At 28.1% G+C, this 21,267-nt stretch overlaps 1 protein-coding gene across 1 annotated transcript in view; it reads left to right on the top strand.

Annotated features, from left to right (window-relative positions):
* Positions 1-19,508, top strand: part of LOC136091468 (uncharacterized) — a 49,801-nt gene extending 30,293 nt beyond the window's left edge. Inside the window, exons 2-3 of the mRNA XM_065819081.1 lie at positions 3,204-3,384; positions 18,482-19,508. Coding sequence (XP_065675153.1) covers positions 3,204-3,384; positions 18,482-19,419 — 1,119 coding nt within the window. The 3' untranslated portion in view covers positions 19,420-19,508. The remainder of the gene's footprint in view (positions 1-3,203; positions 3,385-18,481) is intronic.
* Positions 19,509-21,267: the final 1,759 nt, after the last annotated feature.

Genomic DNA, 21,267 nt, shown 5'->3' with positions numbered 1-21,267 from the left:
AGTACGATTTTCTGTTTATTGTAACCAGCTCATCCAATTGTGTCCCTTATGATTGAAGCGTAATAATTGGATGGTGGGCTCTCAAATAAACTTGATATAGTGCAATTCAATTGTAAAATATGAATTGCACCTATGTGAATTTGTACTTAAGTAAAAAGAAGTTTTTACATAATTATTTAACATTTGTTAATTAAATAAAGTTTAAGTAAATTCAAAAAAGCCTCACATAACACAAATATTACCAAATATAGGTTTAAACAGAATCTACGCCTAAACCTATATACATTTATACGTTTAAAAATTAAAAAAAAAAAAACGTTGGGTTCGTTTTTGTGTTAAGGTGAACGTTTAAGAGCTATTAATATAACTTTTGCAGTGAAAGTGAAAGTGAAAGTAAACTTTTAGTAAACTTTAAGAAAACGTTTGCTGTTTTTTATTTGAACATTTGCATTGAACGTTCAGGAACGTTCGGAAACCTAAATAAACGTTAAGCAACAATTTTTTAACATTTTATTGTAAACTGGGAACTTTTGTTAAGCTTTTCGTGGAATTGCTCCTTAAATGTCGATAAATTTACTTGTAATCAATACAATTATTCTATAAAACTTTAAAATGTAAAAACATTAAGTAGGTATGGTTTTTAATAAACATCAGTTGCAGATAAAATTTTAATTCTACCCTAACAAACTCTTCATTCTTGGTTCATACAAGACCCATCATTGCTGCCATGAACGGCCCAACATCGACAAATACGTATGGGATATGCTAAATTTAGCTTACCGTTTAATGCATAGTCCATGTAAGACAGCCGTTTTATGGCCGGTGTTTATCCGTTACTTTGCCATTGCTCATTTTGGAGGTACTTTTAGTTTATTATGTTTGTTTTTCACATATTGTTTTTAATAATGAGCCTATTCTTTACTAATTCCGATTAAACTTAGAGAAAAAACTTTATAAAAAGCCGTAAGAAATAAATAAAATAGGTTGACATTAGCTAATCTACAAAACTGATACAAATAACAAAAATACAAAGCAGACTCTTTTAAACTAAAATACCTCGCTCCATTAAGCAATACGAGATAAACTAATAAATAGTTTGTATTTCAATGAAAGTTTATTAAAGCACATATATCACATATAATACATTTTGTTCATATACAACACAACAAGTTTAATATTAGAAAAAAGGTTAAAGCTTATCAATCATTTTTATTCGAAAAACTAACGTTTGATATTTCATGATCTACAAATTTTTTTCGCTTGTCAAAATGCATTTGCTAATCTTAAAAAAAGATAGTTGATTAGTTTATTACTTTATTTTTAATAATGAAAACATATTGAACTTACACTAAAATTTGAACAATTAGCTCCACTTACAATAAAAATAAGCCAATAACATATTACATTATTATGATGAAGATGATAATAATGATAACAATAAAGGGAAATATATATATATATATATATATATATATATATATATATATATATATATATATACATGCATACATGCAATCATACATGCACACATAGATTTATACATACCTAGATACATACATGCATATACATGTATGTATTATCAAGGTATGTTCAAACAAACTTAAATAATATTTGTGATATATCTGCCTTGTATTGGTTACAAGCAAGATTAAAAATGCTACAAATATTTGGATTAGATGAAGGTATTTGATGTGAAAAAATCAAGTTTGGCCTAATATTTTAAAAAGCAACAGTTTTTGTACCATTTAGGCTTCCATCTATATTTTTTATTGTTGCATAATTTGAACAAATTTAGTTTACAAGATGACTTTAAACCTAATTAAAACTTGTTAAATCCTTAAATATGATTATCAAAAAACTATAACCATGATTAAATTGATTACATAAATCTTGAACTATAATTGAAATATTATTTTTATTCCTATATATTTTGAAAAGCGAAATTCCTATCTTGGAGAATATTCCTAAATATGAATATAACAAAATATTATCGTCAGCATGAAAAATACCGCAAAGCAATAACAGCAAATCAAATACAATAGAGTAAAATAATAAAAAAAGACAACGATAAGTTAAATTTTTATCTTTATAGCGTTTTAAATATTGAATATGGATTATTAAGAATTAAGGGATGAGTAATGCTTTTAATTTTTGTTTTTATTTATATTTTGATTGGGCTCGATTAGCATCTACAATTTTTATTAAAAAGCCCATCACTAGAGCTATTTAGTACATTATGCAGAACAATAGTATACCATAATATAATATGTCTCTCTTCATAACATAATATGAATTACATCGTATAATATGCCCTCTTCTCTTTTAGATACGACCTCTAAATTTTGATTGTCGTAAGAAGCTCTACTAAAGTTTTGCTTTAGCTAATAATAATGTTTATTCAACTATTAGTTTTCTCTAAGTTTTATCCTTCATCATTTTTGCACTATATAAATTTAACTTAACTGATATCATTTTTAGAGTAAAGTGCATTAAGACTATATACTATTAATTAAGTTCAATCGATTAATTGGGACATGCGTTATTATAAATAAAGATTATACACGATTTCAATGTTAAAATATATAGAAGATTAAAATGATTTTACTTTTTAAGTACAATGATATGTAAGAAACAGAATTGCTTTTAAAGATAGTTGCCAACCCACTGTATAATATATTATTTTTTAGCGGTAATGAAATCAACTCGCAGCAGTAAAGAAAAATTTAGTTATAACAGTTCAGTTATTGTAGTATAAATGAGTAAAAGTACCTCAAACTTAGGATAAAAATATTTAAAGCAAATCCTCCTAAAATAATATAATTTTAAGTACAATTTTCTTTCTCATTCAAATTAGAAATAAGTTACTGTGATTTTTTTTTAATTAAAAAGTTTAAATCAGTTTCTACATATTGGCGGACGGAAAATGTTGTCAATACATTGCATTACAACCATTGCATATCAATACGGTAGATAATTGTAAATTTAATGTATCAATTGTACTCTAAGTCATATTGACATATCTAAATGTTGATTGATTACTTTTATACTGTTCTTATTTTTCAACTAATTTATAATTTAATCTAAAGTATTAGGTTCTTCAAGTTAAAAAAGTTTATTAATCAGATATATTAGCATATAACCTTAAAGCTTGTTAGCATCAAAATCGTTTTATCATAAATAACTAAAATATTTTTTAAAAATAGATATGGGTCTCGTCATTTAACATAATGGCATTAAGTTTGAGCGATATTCCAACTTTCAACAGCTACATTCATGATATTGTTGTTCTCAATGTTGTGGCAAAAAAAAATGGCTGTGTAATATATGAGTATAGCAAATCTTATTCAACAACGGATGGAACAATTAATGTTGTATTTTGCCGAGGTATGAGTTTATACATTTCAGTTTATCATAAAATAGTATTTTTCTATTTATTTGTTAATGGATAGATAGATAATCTTTATAAAGATAAAGATAATTTATTATAATCTATTTGATAACGCCATTTTGATAGACAAAGTAGGTGATGCTCCTGTTACCTTCTTTCGTATATACGTCTACACAATATATAATTTGTCTGTCTTGTAAATCAAAATAATGTTTTATTAATATAATAATGTCTCTCTCTTTCTCTCTTTCTTTCCTTCTCTCTCTCTCTCTCTCTCTCTCTCTCTCTCTCTCTCTCTCTCTCTCTCTCTCACTCTCTCACTCTCTCTTTCTTTCTATCTCTCTCTTTCTATCTCTCTCTTTCTTTCTCTTTCTCTTTCTCTCTCTCTCTTCCTAATATGTAATTTTGTAACACATACTGTTTATTTAAGAAATTGTAAAATGTGATTTAAAATGTATAAATAATAATTAAGAATGTCCTATGCAAACCTATAGGTTGTTATAAAAGGTCTTCTTAAATATGTATTTAACTATATTTGTATTATAAAATAAAGCTTTTGTATGCACTTTTGTATGTAAAAATTGAGTTGAAAGATCCTTGTTTTATATGTCAAAACATTTCACCCAAAGTCTGATATTGTGTTAAATTTATGTCAACATTTATTTAACCAAATAAGTTTACATCTACTACTGAAACAACCAAATCAAGCTCGTCCATACTGTCTGCATGTAATACATTCAACCATATATGCTGAAAGAAAATATTACGTTTAATATTCAACATGCCAGCGAAAAACAGTAATTGAAAGTGATGAGAAAAATGAAGATTGGATTAATCTCGCGCAAACTTTAGGCAACAATTATTACATTAGAATTTTGTATAGACTTATCTAAAGCTTTTGATATAGTAAATCACAACATTTTCATAAAAATTAAAACATTATGGTATCTCTAGTAAAATTTTAACATTATTAAAAAAATACTTAAAAAATTGTAAACAATTTCTTAACATTTATGCATCGTCGTCTTCCAATGTCTTAGAAATCATGTGGAGTTCCACAGGGTTTCATTCTCGGACCACTGTTGATTCTAATTTGTGTTAATGATTTCCATAGAGCCTCTAAATTGATAACAATACTTTTTTGGATAATACTAATCTCTTTTTATACCACAACAACCTCAACAGGTTATTTCATGACATGAATATTGAACGTATACTACGTAACTAAATGTAACTAAAGAAACTAAAGACAGAATGCAACTAAAGAAAGTTTCCGGCAGGTTTAAATCAAATAAATTTTGGCTAACCATCAAAAATAAAAAGTATTCTCATTCATCCAGCTTCAAAAAACTTATATTACCTTGTAAAATACCTATGCATATCATTGACAACATTCGTATAAGTAGAGTCATGTAGACAAATTTTATAGGTGTTAATATAAATGAAAAACTTCCATGAAAACTCCACATTATTAACTTATACAATAAAACTTCAAAAGGTATTGGGGTTTTTTTAATATTGTAAGGCATTTTAATGAGACGTACTTTAATTCAACAATGTTACTCAATGATTCTCTGTCATATTAGACAAGGCAATGTTGGCTGGAGGAGTACCCACATAAGTAAGTTAAAGCCCCCACACTTAGGGACAGTCTGGCGAGGGAGAATGGGGGATTTCCTCCACCTTCCCGGACCCCTGCCACGTCTCAAGGTCCTGAGCCAAATAAAACACACAATATTGCAAATTAATAATAATTTAATATTATGATAGTTATTTTAATAAAACATTCAGTACGTAATAGTAATTATAATAATAAGCACTGGCTTATTAGAAGACAGTGCTTCCCAACCATAAGAAGACAGTGCTTCCAAACCATAAGAAGTCAGTGCTTCCCAACGATAAGAAGCCAGTGCTTCCCAACCATAAAAAGTTAGCGCTTCCCGACCAGAGAGGTTCATATTTAATGGGGCTGGAGATTTTATTATTTAAAATATATTAAATATATAAAATATGTTATATCTTAGTAAACATTTCAATTTTTTGTATTTCCAAAATATATATAGTGAAAAACAGTTCAGCTTTAAAAACAGTAAAGTGGGTTAATCTGGAAATCTAATTTTCTAATAAAAAATTTTTTTAGAAAACTTTTTTATATATAATTTAAAAGAATTTAACTTATAATAAAATAAAATATATAACATTATATTATAAAACTAAAATTAGACTTTTTGATTTTTAATTTTGTGTTAATGTTCTTCTAACAACAAAAGACAAATTGTATTTGGTTACCATAGCCATAAATCCATTTTAGCAAGGCAATAATATGCAGAAAAGAAAACGCGGTGCAACGCGGCATTTTAGAATTACTATATACTTTTAAAACCTTGCAATTGAACTTATATTTTAAACGTGTCGAATAAATTGATGGGCGGAACGCAAGGTCAAAGATATAAAAACTTGCATGCACATTATAAAAAATTTCCTATAGCTTTAACAAAAATTTATGTAATTAAGGGTTTAACTTATTTTTGCTATATTTTTTACTACCAAAAAGGCCCCATCTATGTCTCCTATTTATCATTGCTTTAAGTTTTCATCTTTAATGGTAAGTTTCCACTCATACGTTTTTTCACCAGAACGGGAAAGAAAAAAGAAAACAATCACTTAGACATGCGTAGTAAAAGTTTTAATTTTTCAGAAGGTAAACTACGCATGCTCACGCAATTATATGTCCTTTTCCGATCCCGTTCTCGTAGAAAAACGGATGAGTGGAAACTCACCTTTACGTGAGTTTCCTTTTATCTGTTTTTTACGAGTACGGAAAAGGCAAGAGGAAAAAATCACGTAAACATGTCTAGTACAAGTTTAAATTTTTCCGAAGGAAAACTACGCATGCTCACGTGATTATTTTTGCCTTTTCCTTCCCGTTTCCGTAGAAAAAGGGATGAATGGAAACTCACCTTCACGTTATGGTAGTAAAGTTTATTTGGTTCATTTAAAGTCACGATAGCAAATATGATTGATTGATTTTAAAAGTTTTAGTAATAAAAATTTTAAAATTATTTTAATATTCTTGTTGCATGTTCAGCTTTGCGGTAACACTCCATTTTGCGACAACGAAGAACTGAAACGCTATACCCAACCCTTTAAAGTGTTATCTAGACTTTACTTACAACCGTTGCGATAATATTAAGTTTGATTTTGAATATAATTTCTATATGTATAGGAAAAACAATAACAGTTGCAAGATTAAGCCTTGGTAAATCCCGCAAGTTATGACGATTTTTGTTGTTTTCGTTTTTATATTAAATGTATTTGATACATACATTCTGTTTGATAAATAATCTTTAAGTAAAGTTAGTTATTATATTTTACTTCATACACTCAGGTTTTTAAGAAGAATGTTATTATTTACGGCGTCAAAAGCTTTAGAAAAATCAATAAAAACTTATAATGTAAAGCAACCATTACTAAAAGCATTAGACATATGATCAGTAACGGATCCAGGTAGTATGGAGTTTACATCCCCCCCCCCCCCACACACACACACTACCCCACTAGAATTAAATTTTTATTATTATTTTAAAGGCTCTTCTGTAGCTATTTAAATATCTAGATTTGTTACTGATATGTGTTACTAGCTCAGTTATATCAGTCATGGTCGGTTGAGAGATTTTTTTAAAATCTAAGTTGTTTACTGTATGAAAACTATATTACAATACACGACGCGTTCTATTAATTTGAAAACATCTAAAACTGAAAAAGGTTGAAAATTAGTTGAATTGAATTTTTTTTGAGACTTATAATTAGGTATGGCTCAGTCAACTTTTAGTTTATCTGGGACAATACTTGTTTTTATTGAAAGATCGAAGATGAGATGCAATGGTGGTTCAATGATATCAAATATTGATTTTACAACAAGACAACTGATATTATCAGAGCCTTTTGTTGTTTTTAAAGTACTTCTTTTCAAGTTACAAAGAAATGTTGCAGAACTTGCTGGAACTTCTGCAGCGAATTTGTGACCCGCATTAAGAAAGACGCTAATTAGAATTTTAGTCATTATTATCTTACAACTGACTAACATACCATCAATTAAAAGTTACTTTGGCAGATTGCTTTTAGTATAATTATAATTACCGAACTAACTTTATAATCATACTCCATGTTTTCTTAGCTTTTCCATTTTTTTTCCAAGTTTTTATAATTTTTGTAAGTTATTACATTTTTAGAAGTTTTAATTTTGCGTTATTATTTTTTTTTTAGGATTTCATAAAACATTTTAAAATTCAGAAAGTTAAAAGTTAATATGTTTATAACAAAGTTATTATAAAAAATATGATAAAAAAATATTATAAAAAAGTCAATAAGTTTATAACAACTGTTTTAAAAGGAATCGTTTTTTAATAATATTTACAAAATAAACCGATTAACAGTTCGTAGGCGTTCTTTGCATTGTTTGATTGAAATATAATATCCAAGTCAGTATTGTTTTTAAGTATTTTTTTGAATTTTTGTAAATAATTTTTATTAATCTCTCGCTTGTATATATTTAAGAGTGAAATTCTTTGGTGCTTTGTTTTAAGACCTTGAAAAAAGGATCTGAAAGGTCTTTCTTCATAATACCTTTCAGATCCTTTCAGATGCGAACAAGGATATTGTTGGATATTATATGAATGGTGTAAAGGCCAGGTGGTCAACCCTTCAATTTTCAGTTTTTATTATTATTGTGTTTTTGCATTAATAAGACTATGTTTTCTTAATAACCAAGTGGACTAACTCATCAATAACATAAATTATTGTTAAAAATCCTTTATTTTAATTTTAATTTTTTATTACATATAATTTATAATTAATAAAAACAGTTGTCTCCTAAACAGTTTTGAAACTTGAGGTCAGTTTTATCTTAACAATATTAACAATATTAACACTTGAACTTAACATTATGCTTCAATAAGTTTATTTTTGTATCAGAAACATTAACTTGTTGAAGTTTATGTTTCTGATACTAACATCAACTAAATAATGTAAACATGCTTTGCGTTTTATTAATTTTTTAATGAGCTAAGAAGAGTTTTCAATGTTTTAAATTTAACCCCTGGATGTCTATAAACAGTTTTGGTGATTATGTTTTTAGAGCTTTTTAACTAATGCATAGTAACTCACAATTTGTTTCACTCAAACTAAGATCCTTACGAAAAATTAAGTCGATTGAATTGTGGATTATTAATAGCTACGCCTTCATAAGCACGATTTTTACACGATGAACAGATTTGGAGTTTTTTAACTCAAATTGTTTCAAATTTATTTTATTAGACAATGTTTCTAACTTACTAAAACAAAAAAAGAACTTTTTTTTTTTATTGTGAAAGAAATTGCGCTTTTGTGAACGACTCTGATTTTTATAAAAAAAATAATTTTAAAATAATTTTATTAGGGTTTAATTCAACAATTTAACTACAACCTTTTTAAACGATAGCTCAATTATGTAAATTTTTCAAAATTTATAAAAATAATTTCGATAATTTTTGATATTTTTCTGTTTTTACATTTATGGTGGATTCTTCAGGGTGCAAACACACATACATACACACGCGCGCACACACACTTACACACATACAGTATCGGACAAAACGAGTGCAACCAAATAATGCTAATTTAGTTTCTTTATATAAAAGAGCTGCTTTTTCCAATTTAGAGAAATAACTATGTAACTGTTAAGAGACAAAGTTCTTCAAGTTTTATTCATCACAAAGTTCATTATTTGTACACGAAAATTAATAAACTAATCAAAAGTATTAAAAAAAAGTTGATTTCCTTCTGGACAAAACAACTGCAACTCGACAAAATGTTGACCAAGCTGTATTTCGCTATCAATATTTCGTGGCGAATCCTATGTTGTCGATCACAGCCTTGCATCTTTGAGGCATAGATTCGATCAGGTGATCAATGAAACTTTGTGGAATCGCTGCCAAGGCCTTTTGGATTTGTTCAAGCAGTTGATCATTATTACGAACACCTTGACGATTAATTCTGCGGTTGACAATCTCCCACAGGTTCTCAATAGGGTTGAGATCCGGAGATTGAGGCGGCCAATCCATCACCGATAGGTGGTTGTCTTGAAACAACTGCTTGACTACTTTTGCAGTGTGTTTCGGATCGTTGTTTTGCTGAAAAACCCATTTTATTGGCATATTCCATTCAGCATGAGGTAACATAACATCTTTCAGGATATTTTTATACATGAAACGGTCCATTATTCCATCGTTTTGATGTATTGGACCTAGACCGTTAGAAGAAAAACACCCCCAGACCATTACATTGCCTCCACCATGCCTCACGGTCTTATGGCGGTAACGTAAATCTAGGCGTTTTCCGGCCAGTCGACGTACACGGCAAATGCCATCGCTCCCAATGATGTTGAACTTCGATTCATCACTGAACAGGACAATTCGCCATTTCTGCACATTCCAGTCAATATGAGATGTAGCAAACAGGAGTCTTTTCTTCTGGTTTTTTAGTGAAATCAGCGGTTTCTTTGCAGGGCGAGAAAACAATCCGGCTTCAACAGCACGTCGTCTGATTTTTCGGTCCGATACAGGCAGCCCTAATTGCTTTTGTATCTCGACTGATGATATCAAGGGATCCTTCTTGACGGATCTGACGATCATAGAATCCTCTCTAGAAGTGGTGGAGCGCGGTCTTCCACCTTTGTTATCTGCTGCCAACTTCACCGTAGAACGATAATTGAATCATAGTCTTGATACGGTCCATTTTTTCACGCGATATTTATCACAATTACTTTTTTGTGACATTCCACTTACGTAATCGTCAATAATTTTCTTTCTTAGTTCCAATCCAAGACTGTCGGGAGACCCTCGGGACTGTCCTATTTTTTGCACTTGAAGTCATAAAAATAATAAAAATAATCACGCTTCTCAAGGCTTACCGTGTTACATTTACCTTGTGATGATACAATAATGCTCTGTGGAACACAACGTCTTGGTTGGATGTGGACTGTATTGATGTAATGAAACACTTGTTGTATTTCACTTCTTGTATTGATGTTCTTCGATAAAACACTTTGATGAAACTCACTTCGATAAACTGTCTTGATAATACTGACTGATTGACTTCCATATACTGACTGAATTACATGTCGATTTACATGTCTCTTATATAGTAAAATGAACCTGTGTGAACCTGTTCTGGAAGATTCTAGATGCTTCTTTTCGATGCTTCTGGAAGCTTCTGGATGCGTCTGGATGCTTCTAATGTTTCTGGATATTTCTGGATGCTACTGGATGCTTCCAGATGCTTCTTCTGGAAACTTCTGGAAGCTTCTGCATGCTTCTGGAAACTTCTGGAAACTTCTGGATACTTCCTTTAATTATTAAAAAACTTCCGTGACGTTGACACGGACCAGACTTAAGAAAATGAAACAAACCAAAAAAGTTGCATTTGTTTTGTCCGCTGCAAAATGGCACTTGTCAACGAAATTCTGCCTGTGTGCTGTCACCTGTCAGCTGATTGCTCATGTCATGACATGCTATGACTCCAGACTCCTGAACTGTTTGCTGTGGTAGTATAGTTTGTTTCGTTTTTAAGACATGTAAAATTAGGAACACTTTTTAGCATTGTTCGATGTTGGTTGCAAACGCTTTGTCCAATACTGTATAAGGTTTTCCACAAGTTCCCCCCATTTTTATGTATCTTTTTAAAGATGTTTATTTTTAACTTTTGCGATACCTTTACAGTTTTGTAAAGATATAACAATATATACATTTAGGTACATATTTTTTTACATTTCTATAGGTGCATATTTTTTTACATTTTTTACATTTTTTAGATATTTGTATGGTAAAGTTATAACAAAATGTAAATTTAAAATCGTGTAAATCTTTAAATAAAATCCTGTTTAAAATTGTAATTAAGAACAAACAAACAATTTTTATTATAAACTAAATTTTTTAAATAATCATGAAATTTATTTTATTTGTTTTATGGGTTTATAATTTATGGGTTTATTTGTGTGTGCAACAGAATAATATGATAATTAGTTTACGACTTGGTTCTTTTATAAGCAATTAGGCTTGATTTTGTATGTACTTTTGAATTTTATTTAAGTAAAACATCATGATCGATAGTGTAAAACGTCTTCAACAAGTCAATAAAGATACTCAAAGTAAACTTTTATTTTTAAATGATTTGTTTATCCTAGTAATAATAAATCAAAAATTGCATAGTTTTTTGAGTGTCGCTTCAAGAAATTGCATTGGCTTTTATTTATGATTTTATTTGACTTTAAGTGTTTACAAGCTTTAGTATAGATCATTTTTTCAAGTAATTTTAGAAATTTAAATAGGTCAGAGATTTATATTGACTTACAGTTGTTTAAAGATTATGATACTGACTTTTATTGTTAAATGATTTGTTTATCCTAGTAATAATAAATCAAAAATTGCATAGTTTTTTGAGTGTCGCTTCAAGAAATTGCATTGGCTTTTATTTATAATTTTATTTGACTTTAAGTGTTTACAAGCTTTATTATAGATCATTTTTTCAAGTAATTTTAGAAATTTAAATAGGTCAGAGATTTATATTGACTTAAAGTTGTTTAAAGAGTATGATACTGATTTGTATATTGGTTCAATCTTAAAAGTTTTTTTAATTTTTTTGGTTAAAGTCTTGTTTTAAGTGATTAGTTGAATGTTCGGAAAATTAGGTTACTTATCTCACTAAAAACATCACGTAATACTTTACCAGAGATGTCATCAGTACCTGGAAATAGGGCTCTTTTTAGAGATTTGGAAGCTATTTTGAGTTGCCTTGTAACAGGACGTTTAGTAATTTTCAAATGATTTCTAGATCATTACATTTAAGGCGCAAAGTATACATTTATGTTAGCAAAGTAGATTATGACTTCATTAGAGATATCACTCTTTCATATAAACCTTTTGCTTTATTACTTATTATTCTAGAAGGTATTTTGTTGGGTCCAACCATATTCTTACAAAATGATTTCTTCATAATCTCATAATTTTTTAAATCTCAATCTGCTTTTTTTTTTTTGCAAATAAAAATTAAATATTATTTAGATTTGTTTTTTTTAGATTTGATTTTTGTATGTTTGTAAATAGATAAATTAGTTCTACTTTTTAGACATTTTTTGTAAAGTTTTTGTTTTCTTTTTGAGGATTTACCTATTTCTTTTGTTATCCATGGACAATTAATTTTTAATTATTTTATTTCATTATTTTATATAATTTTTAGAATTGGAAAGCTCTCATTATATTGTGAGCAAAATATATGTATTAAATTGTTGTAAGCAGATCTCTTACCAATTTAACGTCGATAACATATACTTAAATTTTTGAGTAGAAAGCTTATTTAAAAAATCTTTTAAAACATGCAAATTTTAAATTGAAAGATTTGTAGCAATTTGAGACAATAAAAAAAAATATTTGAAAGTAGTTTAAGGTGCCGCTTTAACTATTCCTGAGTTTAGAGAAGTATCTTATATATTGAGTTTGTTAATCTATTGTCAATAGCAGCATTTAGAGCTTACCCTGGTTGGTTTGTTGATGATATGAAATATACTGAATTGAATCAAATCGTCAACGAAATCTTGAGTAACAAAACACTTGTTGTGCTTTAAAATATCAATGTTTATATCTCTATTATTATTGAGTTTGTTAAACTTTACTTTTCATGATAAAATGTTTCATGCCAGTTGCAATTTTAATAACGTCACGGTTAGGTGGTTTATAGCAAATGGAAACAAGAAATTTCTTTGAAGTGATATTAATTTTTCTTTATAGTAAGGACCTCACTACCGCCATCAGAGTTTATAAATTTTTTTTGAACCTGATTTTTTAGTTATTTTGGATTTATGTAAAAATTTCTCCTCCTACTTTATTAATTAAATAGAAAAATATTTCAATTTTTAATTTTCAAAACTTGATCTTGCTACTCTGTCAAAGCGCCAAAGTTCTGTGGGGTAGATCATGAAAAAAGTATGTTTGCATTCACTGAAACAATTTTTTCGTTTCTCTATATCACTGATAAACAAATAAATATTTTTTGTAAAAATCTTATTAACTAGGTGGTTTTTTAAGACAAATTAAATATGCTGATTTTAAATAATGGTTGACATACTTTTGAATAACTTTATTTTCGACAATATTAGGAACTTTACCCTAAATATTAAAGATTTGAACCCAAATATCTTTACAACTTGACGTGATGGTAAAAAACGCTTTGCATATTTGAAATCAGAATATTTAATTTGTCTTAAAAATTACCTAGTTTCCAGGATTTCCGCAAAAAAAAATTTTTTGTTTATCAGTGTATAGATAGTTAAACTTTTAATGTTGATGTGTATTACCGTGAATTTATTTTCAAAAAGTTTTTAGTTCAAAAACTTTTAAAAGTTCAATAGTTTCCTTTAAATTGTCTTTTTTTATAAATCCGAAAAAATAGAGATTCTGTCCTTCAAGCTTTCTGTTTAATAATTTTACTAAAAATTGCGTATAAGTTTAATATCAAAACGATTAAGAGAGCGTGTAATAACATTGGTTACACTAACGTGATTTTTTATCAGAATTACAACTTTTTAACAACGTAGGTTGCACTAACGTTGCTTTTTATCAGTATAATAACGTTGTAATAACCCTAGTATCACTAACGCTATATTTCATCAGAATTACAATGTTGAAATACGTTGTAATTAATGAAATTTTTTATCGGATTCACAACGTGTTAACGTTGTAATATTTGAGCTTTAAATACACTTCCACTGTTTTTTTTGATTTGACAAATTCTTCTTTAATATGACAAGACAAACATTTATCAGAAAACATATACATAAATATGTATGTATATAAATATATATATATGTATATATATATATATATATATATATATATATATATATATATATATATATATATACATATATATATATATATATATATATACATATATATATATATATATATATATATATATATATATATATATATATATATATATATATATATATATATATATATATATATATATATATATATATATATATATATATATGTTATCATTTCCTTTCAATATTTAAAGTATGGACCTTTCAACTTATTGTTAATAATTAGAAAACATGTATTTTCTTAGTTAGTTAACATTTTGCATATTTTTTAATATTTGTATCAGTTCTTCTTTGAGTCTCTCTCCCATTAATGTAGTTAGATTTAACGCTTTTAGTCTTTTTTTATAGGCAAGAAATCTTATTAATAACATTAGATTAGAAGCTTTGTGCTAGATTTTTATATGTTGCCAAAATCAGATTTTAGAAAGGGAGACCAGACTGGAGCTGCAAAATTTAGTAATTGGCAAATAAAAGTTAGCTAAGACAATCGAAATAATTTACAATTAAATAAGCAAAAGTTTTCTTGATGCGATCAAGCATTTGACTAGCTTTGTTGGAAGCAGCAATGACTTGATATTTCCAACTTAGATTTGTACTGAAAAACCAAGATCTATTTTTGTATTAAACTCAGTTAGTTAAATACCGTTTGTTTATTATGAATTATTTTTTTTGTTACGGCCAAAATGTTTAACTAAATATTTTTAGATGTTAAAGAGAAGAAGTCAAGTTTGAGACCATTTGTAAGCATTATCTAGATCTTTTCAAAATTTAGTAGTACATAGTTCTGTGGATATTTTCAAGAATATTTTTGTATCATCTGAAAATAGTTTGGTGGCACTTAGGAATATTTTAGAAAGGTCATTAGTATCCAAGAGAAATAAATATGAGGCAATTACAGAACCATGTGGTACACTGATAAAATTTTAACCCAGTCAAAGGTGATTTCATCATGAACAAATCTTTGTCATTTGCTTCCTCGAACAGCTTTAATCCATTTAAAAATTAGACCATCAAAGCCGTATGCTCTCAGTTTGGCTTGCAATTTTTTGTGTGGAACAGTGTCTAAGGCTCTGGTAAAATTTAACAAAAAACTGCATCAACTTAAATACCGATATCTAAATTTGATAAAATATATTGAAGACTTTATAAAAAGTAAGTGGTACTTTATTTGTTTCTAACAAAGTCATGTTGTTGTTGTACAATTATTCTTAAACAGGTACTCCTTTATTTTAGCTATAACTATACTTTACATAATTTTAATGGGACTGAAATCAACGAAACTAGACGTTAGTTGCTTGGCAGAGTCTTATCATCTTTTTTGAACAATAGTGCTACATTCGCTAATTGAAACTAAACTGGAAGCTGATTGTTAGTTAAAGATGCACTAAAAATTAACGTTAGAGGAAAATGGAAGCCTTCAGCACAGTTCTTAAGCAGAAATAAATGCATATTATTTGGACCACTTGTTTTAAATTGTCTAAGATTTTTTTGTTTGTCTTATACCATTTTGTAACTGATGCCATTTGAATTTAAAGCAACAAATTTGAAATGATTCTTATCAAATTCAACTTTGAAAGATTGATGTTCACCTTCATTAACTACTCCTTCATATTAATTACTGGAATAAATTGATTACACGCCACATTCAACAGATGAATTAGTTTATAGTACTTTAGCTCAATCGATTAAGTTTAAATAGCAGTACCCAATCAACAATTGTAATAAAGTCAGAGATTTTAACTGTGCCACTTTTTTTGTAATTAAAATTTAAGCGTCTGTGAGATAGATTACTAACCCTACTTTTTATAATGAAATTGAAAAAGATGACAAAATAAAATATTTGTAATACCAAGGACAAATCTTTAATTAACAGCGCTGACACTTCCCGATTAAGTAGTAAAAATTAAACCAAGGGAATTAGTGGCACAACCATTTGAAAATTGAAAAGTCAGCAAGTTCACATGCAAGTAGAGATTCATTTTTCCACGAGTTTTACTAAAGTTATGCTCAATAGCATTTTCATTTTTAACATTTGTGATGTAATTTCCATCTATTATTTGGTAAAATTCCAAATAATAGATGGAAATTTAAAATAAGTAAGTCTTTTGCATTCGTTTATATCAACATATTCATTGGTCATTTTGAAAACCACATAAAAACTGTTCACATCAACAAAGTCATTCGGTCTGTATATACAACCAAATAAGTACATATCACTTTTAAAATCAACTGTAGCCTAAATTCGTTCAATATCAGTCAAGTTAAAAACAGCGTGTTAAAGGTTTAATGATTTAATAGTTTCATTAATACAAACACCTCCACCTCTGCGTCAATCATTTCTGTCTCGTCCATACAAACTATATCCATTAGGATTTGCAACTGAGATGCTTTTAAATCATGATTCACTAACAACTATATTTTTTGAACAGTTTGTGTTTATTAATACTTTAAATTTATAAAGTTTATTTCCTTCAGAAGAGGCATTCAAATACATATATTTCAAAGTTCTATTTTCATTTTGAGATAGTGAATCTGCTGAGTTAATACTGTCGAGTTTCAATTTTGACAATCTGATTTTCAGGGAAACCATATCAAAAAAGATAATCTTCTACATGTGTACTATTTGTTTCGTTTCGTTTCTTTTTTAAACCGTTATAAAGGTTTTTTAATGCTTCTGTTAGATCTGAACTGATGTAAATTGTAACCTACTTCTCTCTTAAGTTTTAGAAATCTTCTTCTGCTGTCGGCAGAAGAAGATTTCTAATTAAAATATTGCTTAATTCACATATTATCGGACCAGATTTGTTTAAGTCTTTAGATTCTAGTCTTCTTTCATACACTAATAAAAACATTGCTTGTAACAATTAATTTAAATCATCTCTGATTTATTTGCTACCGTCTACTCTTTTATATATTAGAAGATCTCTTTGAAATTCAGGAATGCTATGAATAATTACGCTTTTTCCCCTTTTTTTTCTTTTTGTGAATTAAGTAAGCAGCTACACATGTAGCTGCTTACTTAATTCACTCGCTCTATTTTCTAGTTATTTTCAGTCTCAAAAAATCTGCATTCATTTTAACAAAAACATAAATTTTATTTTACTAATTTTTTGAACAGATTTTTGATAGGATGCCAACAATTCAACAACAGTAGATAAATATATATATATATATATATATATATATATATATATATATATATATATATATATATATATATATATATATATATATATATATATATATTTATATATATATATATACACACACACACACACACACACACACACACATAAATATACCTATAAATAGGTATATATATATATATATATATATATATATATATATATATATATATATATACATATATATATATATATATATATATATATATATATATATATATATATATATATATATATATATATATATATATATTATAAACAGTGTTAAAGGTTAACAGTATTGATAACTATCCGTTAAAAATAAAAATATTTGACTGACGCATAATAAAATTATATTAAAGATTTAAAATATACGCTTCTATCCATAATATGTATAGGCTTATTAAACGTTTACAATATTTTCACTAATATTAGTCAATATTCTAAACTTTAATCTACGTTAAATCTACGTTAATTTAATGTATAAACTATAAGGTTTGTAATGTACTCTTTAATTATCTTTACGTTTACGTTTATAAAAAATTTACAAAATGTTCAAAATTATCATATAGTCATTTGCTCAATCTTCTAAACGTTTAATCAATATTTAATCAACTTTTTCATTAAAGAGATTAAAAAACTGGCCCAAATCAACTATTTATTTTTGGTCAATTATTGGTCACGAAACTGTTTATTCATTTTTTGAACAATTTGGACCAAATGTTTGCATATTCTAGACAGCATTTTGTGTACTAGGAAGGATATAATAATTACCAGATGTTTATATCCGATGTATTTTAAGGAAAAAAAAACTACTGGTTTTTTACAAACTTATTACTTTGATTTCGTTAGAAAACTAGTTTTAATTTTTTATTAAGACTGGATTAAAACAATGAAATCAACATGAAGTTATTTAAGTCATCATAATACAAAAAATTATTATTGTTGTTTATATTACATAATAATGAATTTTTTATTATTATTACATATCAATTAGATTTTTTTTAGGTGAAAATGCTTTCCGGCTGGAATCAAACTTTCATTATGAAGTTTTTATTTATTGCACTTATCCTTCAATAGGTAAGGTATTTTCTGGGAAAATAGTTCCCAGTAACACCATGGCAACTTTTGCTCACCAAGAAATATTTCTAAAATATCCTCCAAACGAATCCTTAACTTGCACTATATTAACAAATAAGGACATTTATTTACTGAAATCAAAAGCTTTCTTTAAAACAGGTGTCACTTATTCTATCAAAAAGTCAAAATTAGAAGAAGCCGTTAAAACATTAAAGTTGTGTTTACCAACACATGATTTTTATTCTGAAGTTTTTTGTGAATATTGTGTAAACAAATTATACCCAATCGGTGAAAATTTAATAAATTTAAAATGGAAAGTTGTGCATTCAAGAGAACCCCCACTAGCTATGATAGAGCTGTATGACTATTCCGGGTACGTAATTGCAACGTCACAGACAATTAATTCCTTTCATTTACCATCAAGTAAACAATTATCTGAATCTGCAAAGTGTTTTACTTACAATCCATCTTTCGAGAGAGCAATGTTAATAAGTGGATTGAAAGGAGACTGGGCCTTTATAAAATCCAGTATGCGCAATTATAACACATTAGGACGCAAAAAAATAGAAATGCAGCTATTTATTTTAAATGAAAAAGATCGAAAGTTCAAAACTGTAGAGTCTTGCAATTTAGTATTTAAATGCTGGGTAGCGAATGGAACAATTTCAGTAAACACATCGTCAAACGAAATAACATTATCTGAAAATCTAACTGATATTCCTGAGTGCCTTTGTATTGCTTTATCAATTTCAGTTTTATGCGTTCTCAGCCATGTTAATGCAAATGAAATAGAAAAACTACATTATTTAAAGAACACTCAAAGTATACTACGTTGCGCAGGTTTAAACTTTAGTTTACTTTCCTAACAACTACTGATTTAGAAAACTGTTAAGTTGAATAGAAAAAAATGTACACCTCTGCAATTATTTTTAATGCCATTAGACTTAATTAAAAAGTGGCTTTTTTTCATCCCAGGGCCGACGAAACGGGTTTCAAAGTAGAGGAGCACAATTGTTAATTTCTAAAATATTTCTCTTTATCAAGAAAATTCTTTAATAAAAAAATAAAAAAAGAAAGAAGAAAAGTCTGGTGGGGGGAGGGGAGAAGACAGGGCCCCTAGCCCCTCTCCTTGTTTGTTGGTTCTGCATCCAACGTTCGAAAATTAGTATTGACTCTAAAGACAAAAAAATTAAAGTTTGCATATTTTCTATTTTTTCTTTTATCTTTTGTGTTTACAAATAATTAGAACTTATATACTTATTTACTTTAAACATTCTTTAAAAAAAACTTACGATTATCTGGTAAAAACAAAATGTTTAAAGTACACGAATGCCATCATTTTTGAGGACCTCAATTTAAAAAATTAGAAAGTTTGTTGCATATGTAAAAAAAAAAAAAATTCATTTAAAAGTGTCATTTAATTTAAAAGATATTTTTCATATGAGAAAAAACTTTAACTTAACTATTTTAACTTTAAATTTAACATTTTTGCAACTGTATTTAAATTTCGCAATAAATGCAAGTTTACTCTTTTACATGTAAAATGTAAAAGAGTAAACTTTTACATTTTACATGTAAACTTTTTTTTTCGACATTTCAAATTTCAAACAGTTAAATTAGCTTCATTAAATGTAACGAGAAACGTGTAACAACATTTCTTAAGTCAAACTGTTAAACTAAATCTTTTATGTGTTCGTTTAGCGTTTGCTGGCATTTTAAAAGTTTAACAGTTCAAAATGTTTTTTATAATAATCTTTTTATTCGTGTTATTGGTCAATTAGGCAAATAACAATTTTGATAACCATTGGTGTAAAACTTTTTCTGAAGCTTTTTTCTGTTGTTATATTTGCCATTTTGGCAAGTTTAACAGATTATGAGATTTGCCTACTGTCCATTTTGGCTATAGACTAGTTCATATTTTTTCCAAATACGGAAGTCAACTTGAAGAGCTGACTTTTAAAGCATTGATAAATGATAATATAGTATGTTGGATTTCCGTGTTAAGGGAAGAGTTCAGCCTCCACTTGTTTGAGAAGGATGGGGAGGTCTACAAAAAAGCAAAAAAAGGGGGCTTGACCAAAAAAAAGGGGGCCTGAGCAAAAAAAAGGGGGAGCAGGTGTAAAAAGTTTTAATTTGATCCGTAATGCGCGTGCGCAGATTTAATAGAGAATCAGGTGTAAAAAATTTTAATTTGATCCGTAATGCGCGTGCGCAGATATAATAGAGGATCAGGTGTAAAAAATTTTAATTTGATCCGTAATGCGCGTGTTACGGGAAGATTTCAGCCTCCACTTGTTTGAGAAGGGGGGGGGGAGGGCCTGAGTTAAAAAATGTTAGGAATTTTAATTTGGGGATTTCCGTGTTCAGGGAAGAGTTCAGCCTTCAGTTGTTTGAAAAGTTGAAATGAGGGGGACCGTCAAATGAGGCTGTCAAATGAGGGTCTAAAAAAAAGCGACCAAAGCGAGAAACGGCCTGAGCAAAAAAAAGGAATTTTCATTTGTTTAATGATCCGTAATGCGTGTGCGCAGATATATTAGAGGAATTTTAATTTGTTTGATGAAGCGTGACAAAAAGTATATAAAGAGTGAAAAAACAAAAAAAATAGGTTCATAACGAATGGAATCGAAAAATAAACCGTTACAACAATTTCAAACTCCAACGACAGTGGCAGTAGTTCAACCTTACAAACCTGATCCTCCAATAGATAATGGTGG

This window comes from Hydra vulgaris, chromosome 15 (assembly GCF_038396675.1).
Source record: "Hydra vulgaris chromosome 15, alternate assembly HydraT2T_AEP".
Classification (NCBI taxonomy): Eukaryota; Metazoa; Cnidaria; class Hydrozoa; order Anthoathecata; family Hydridae; genus Hydra; species Hydra vulgaris.
This window is presented reverse-complemented; position numbering and strand designations above follow the sequence as displayed.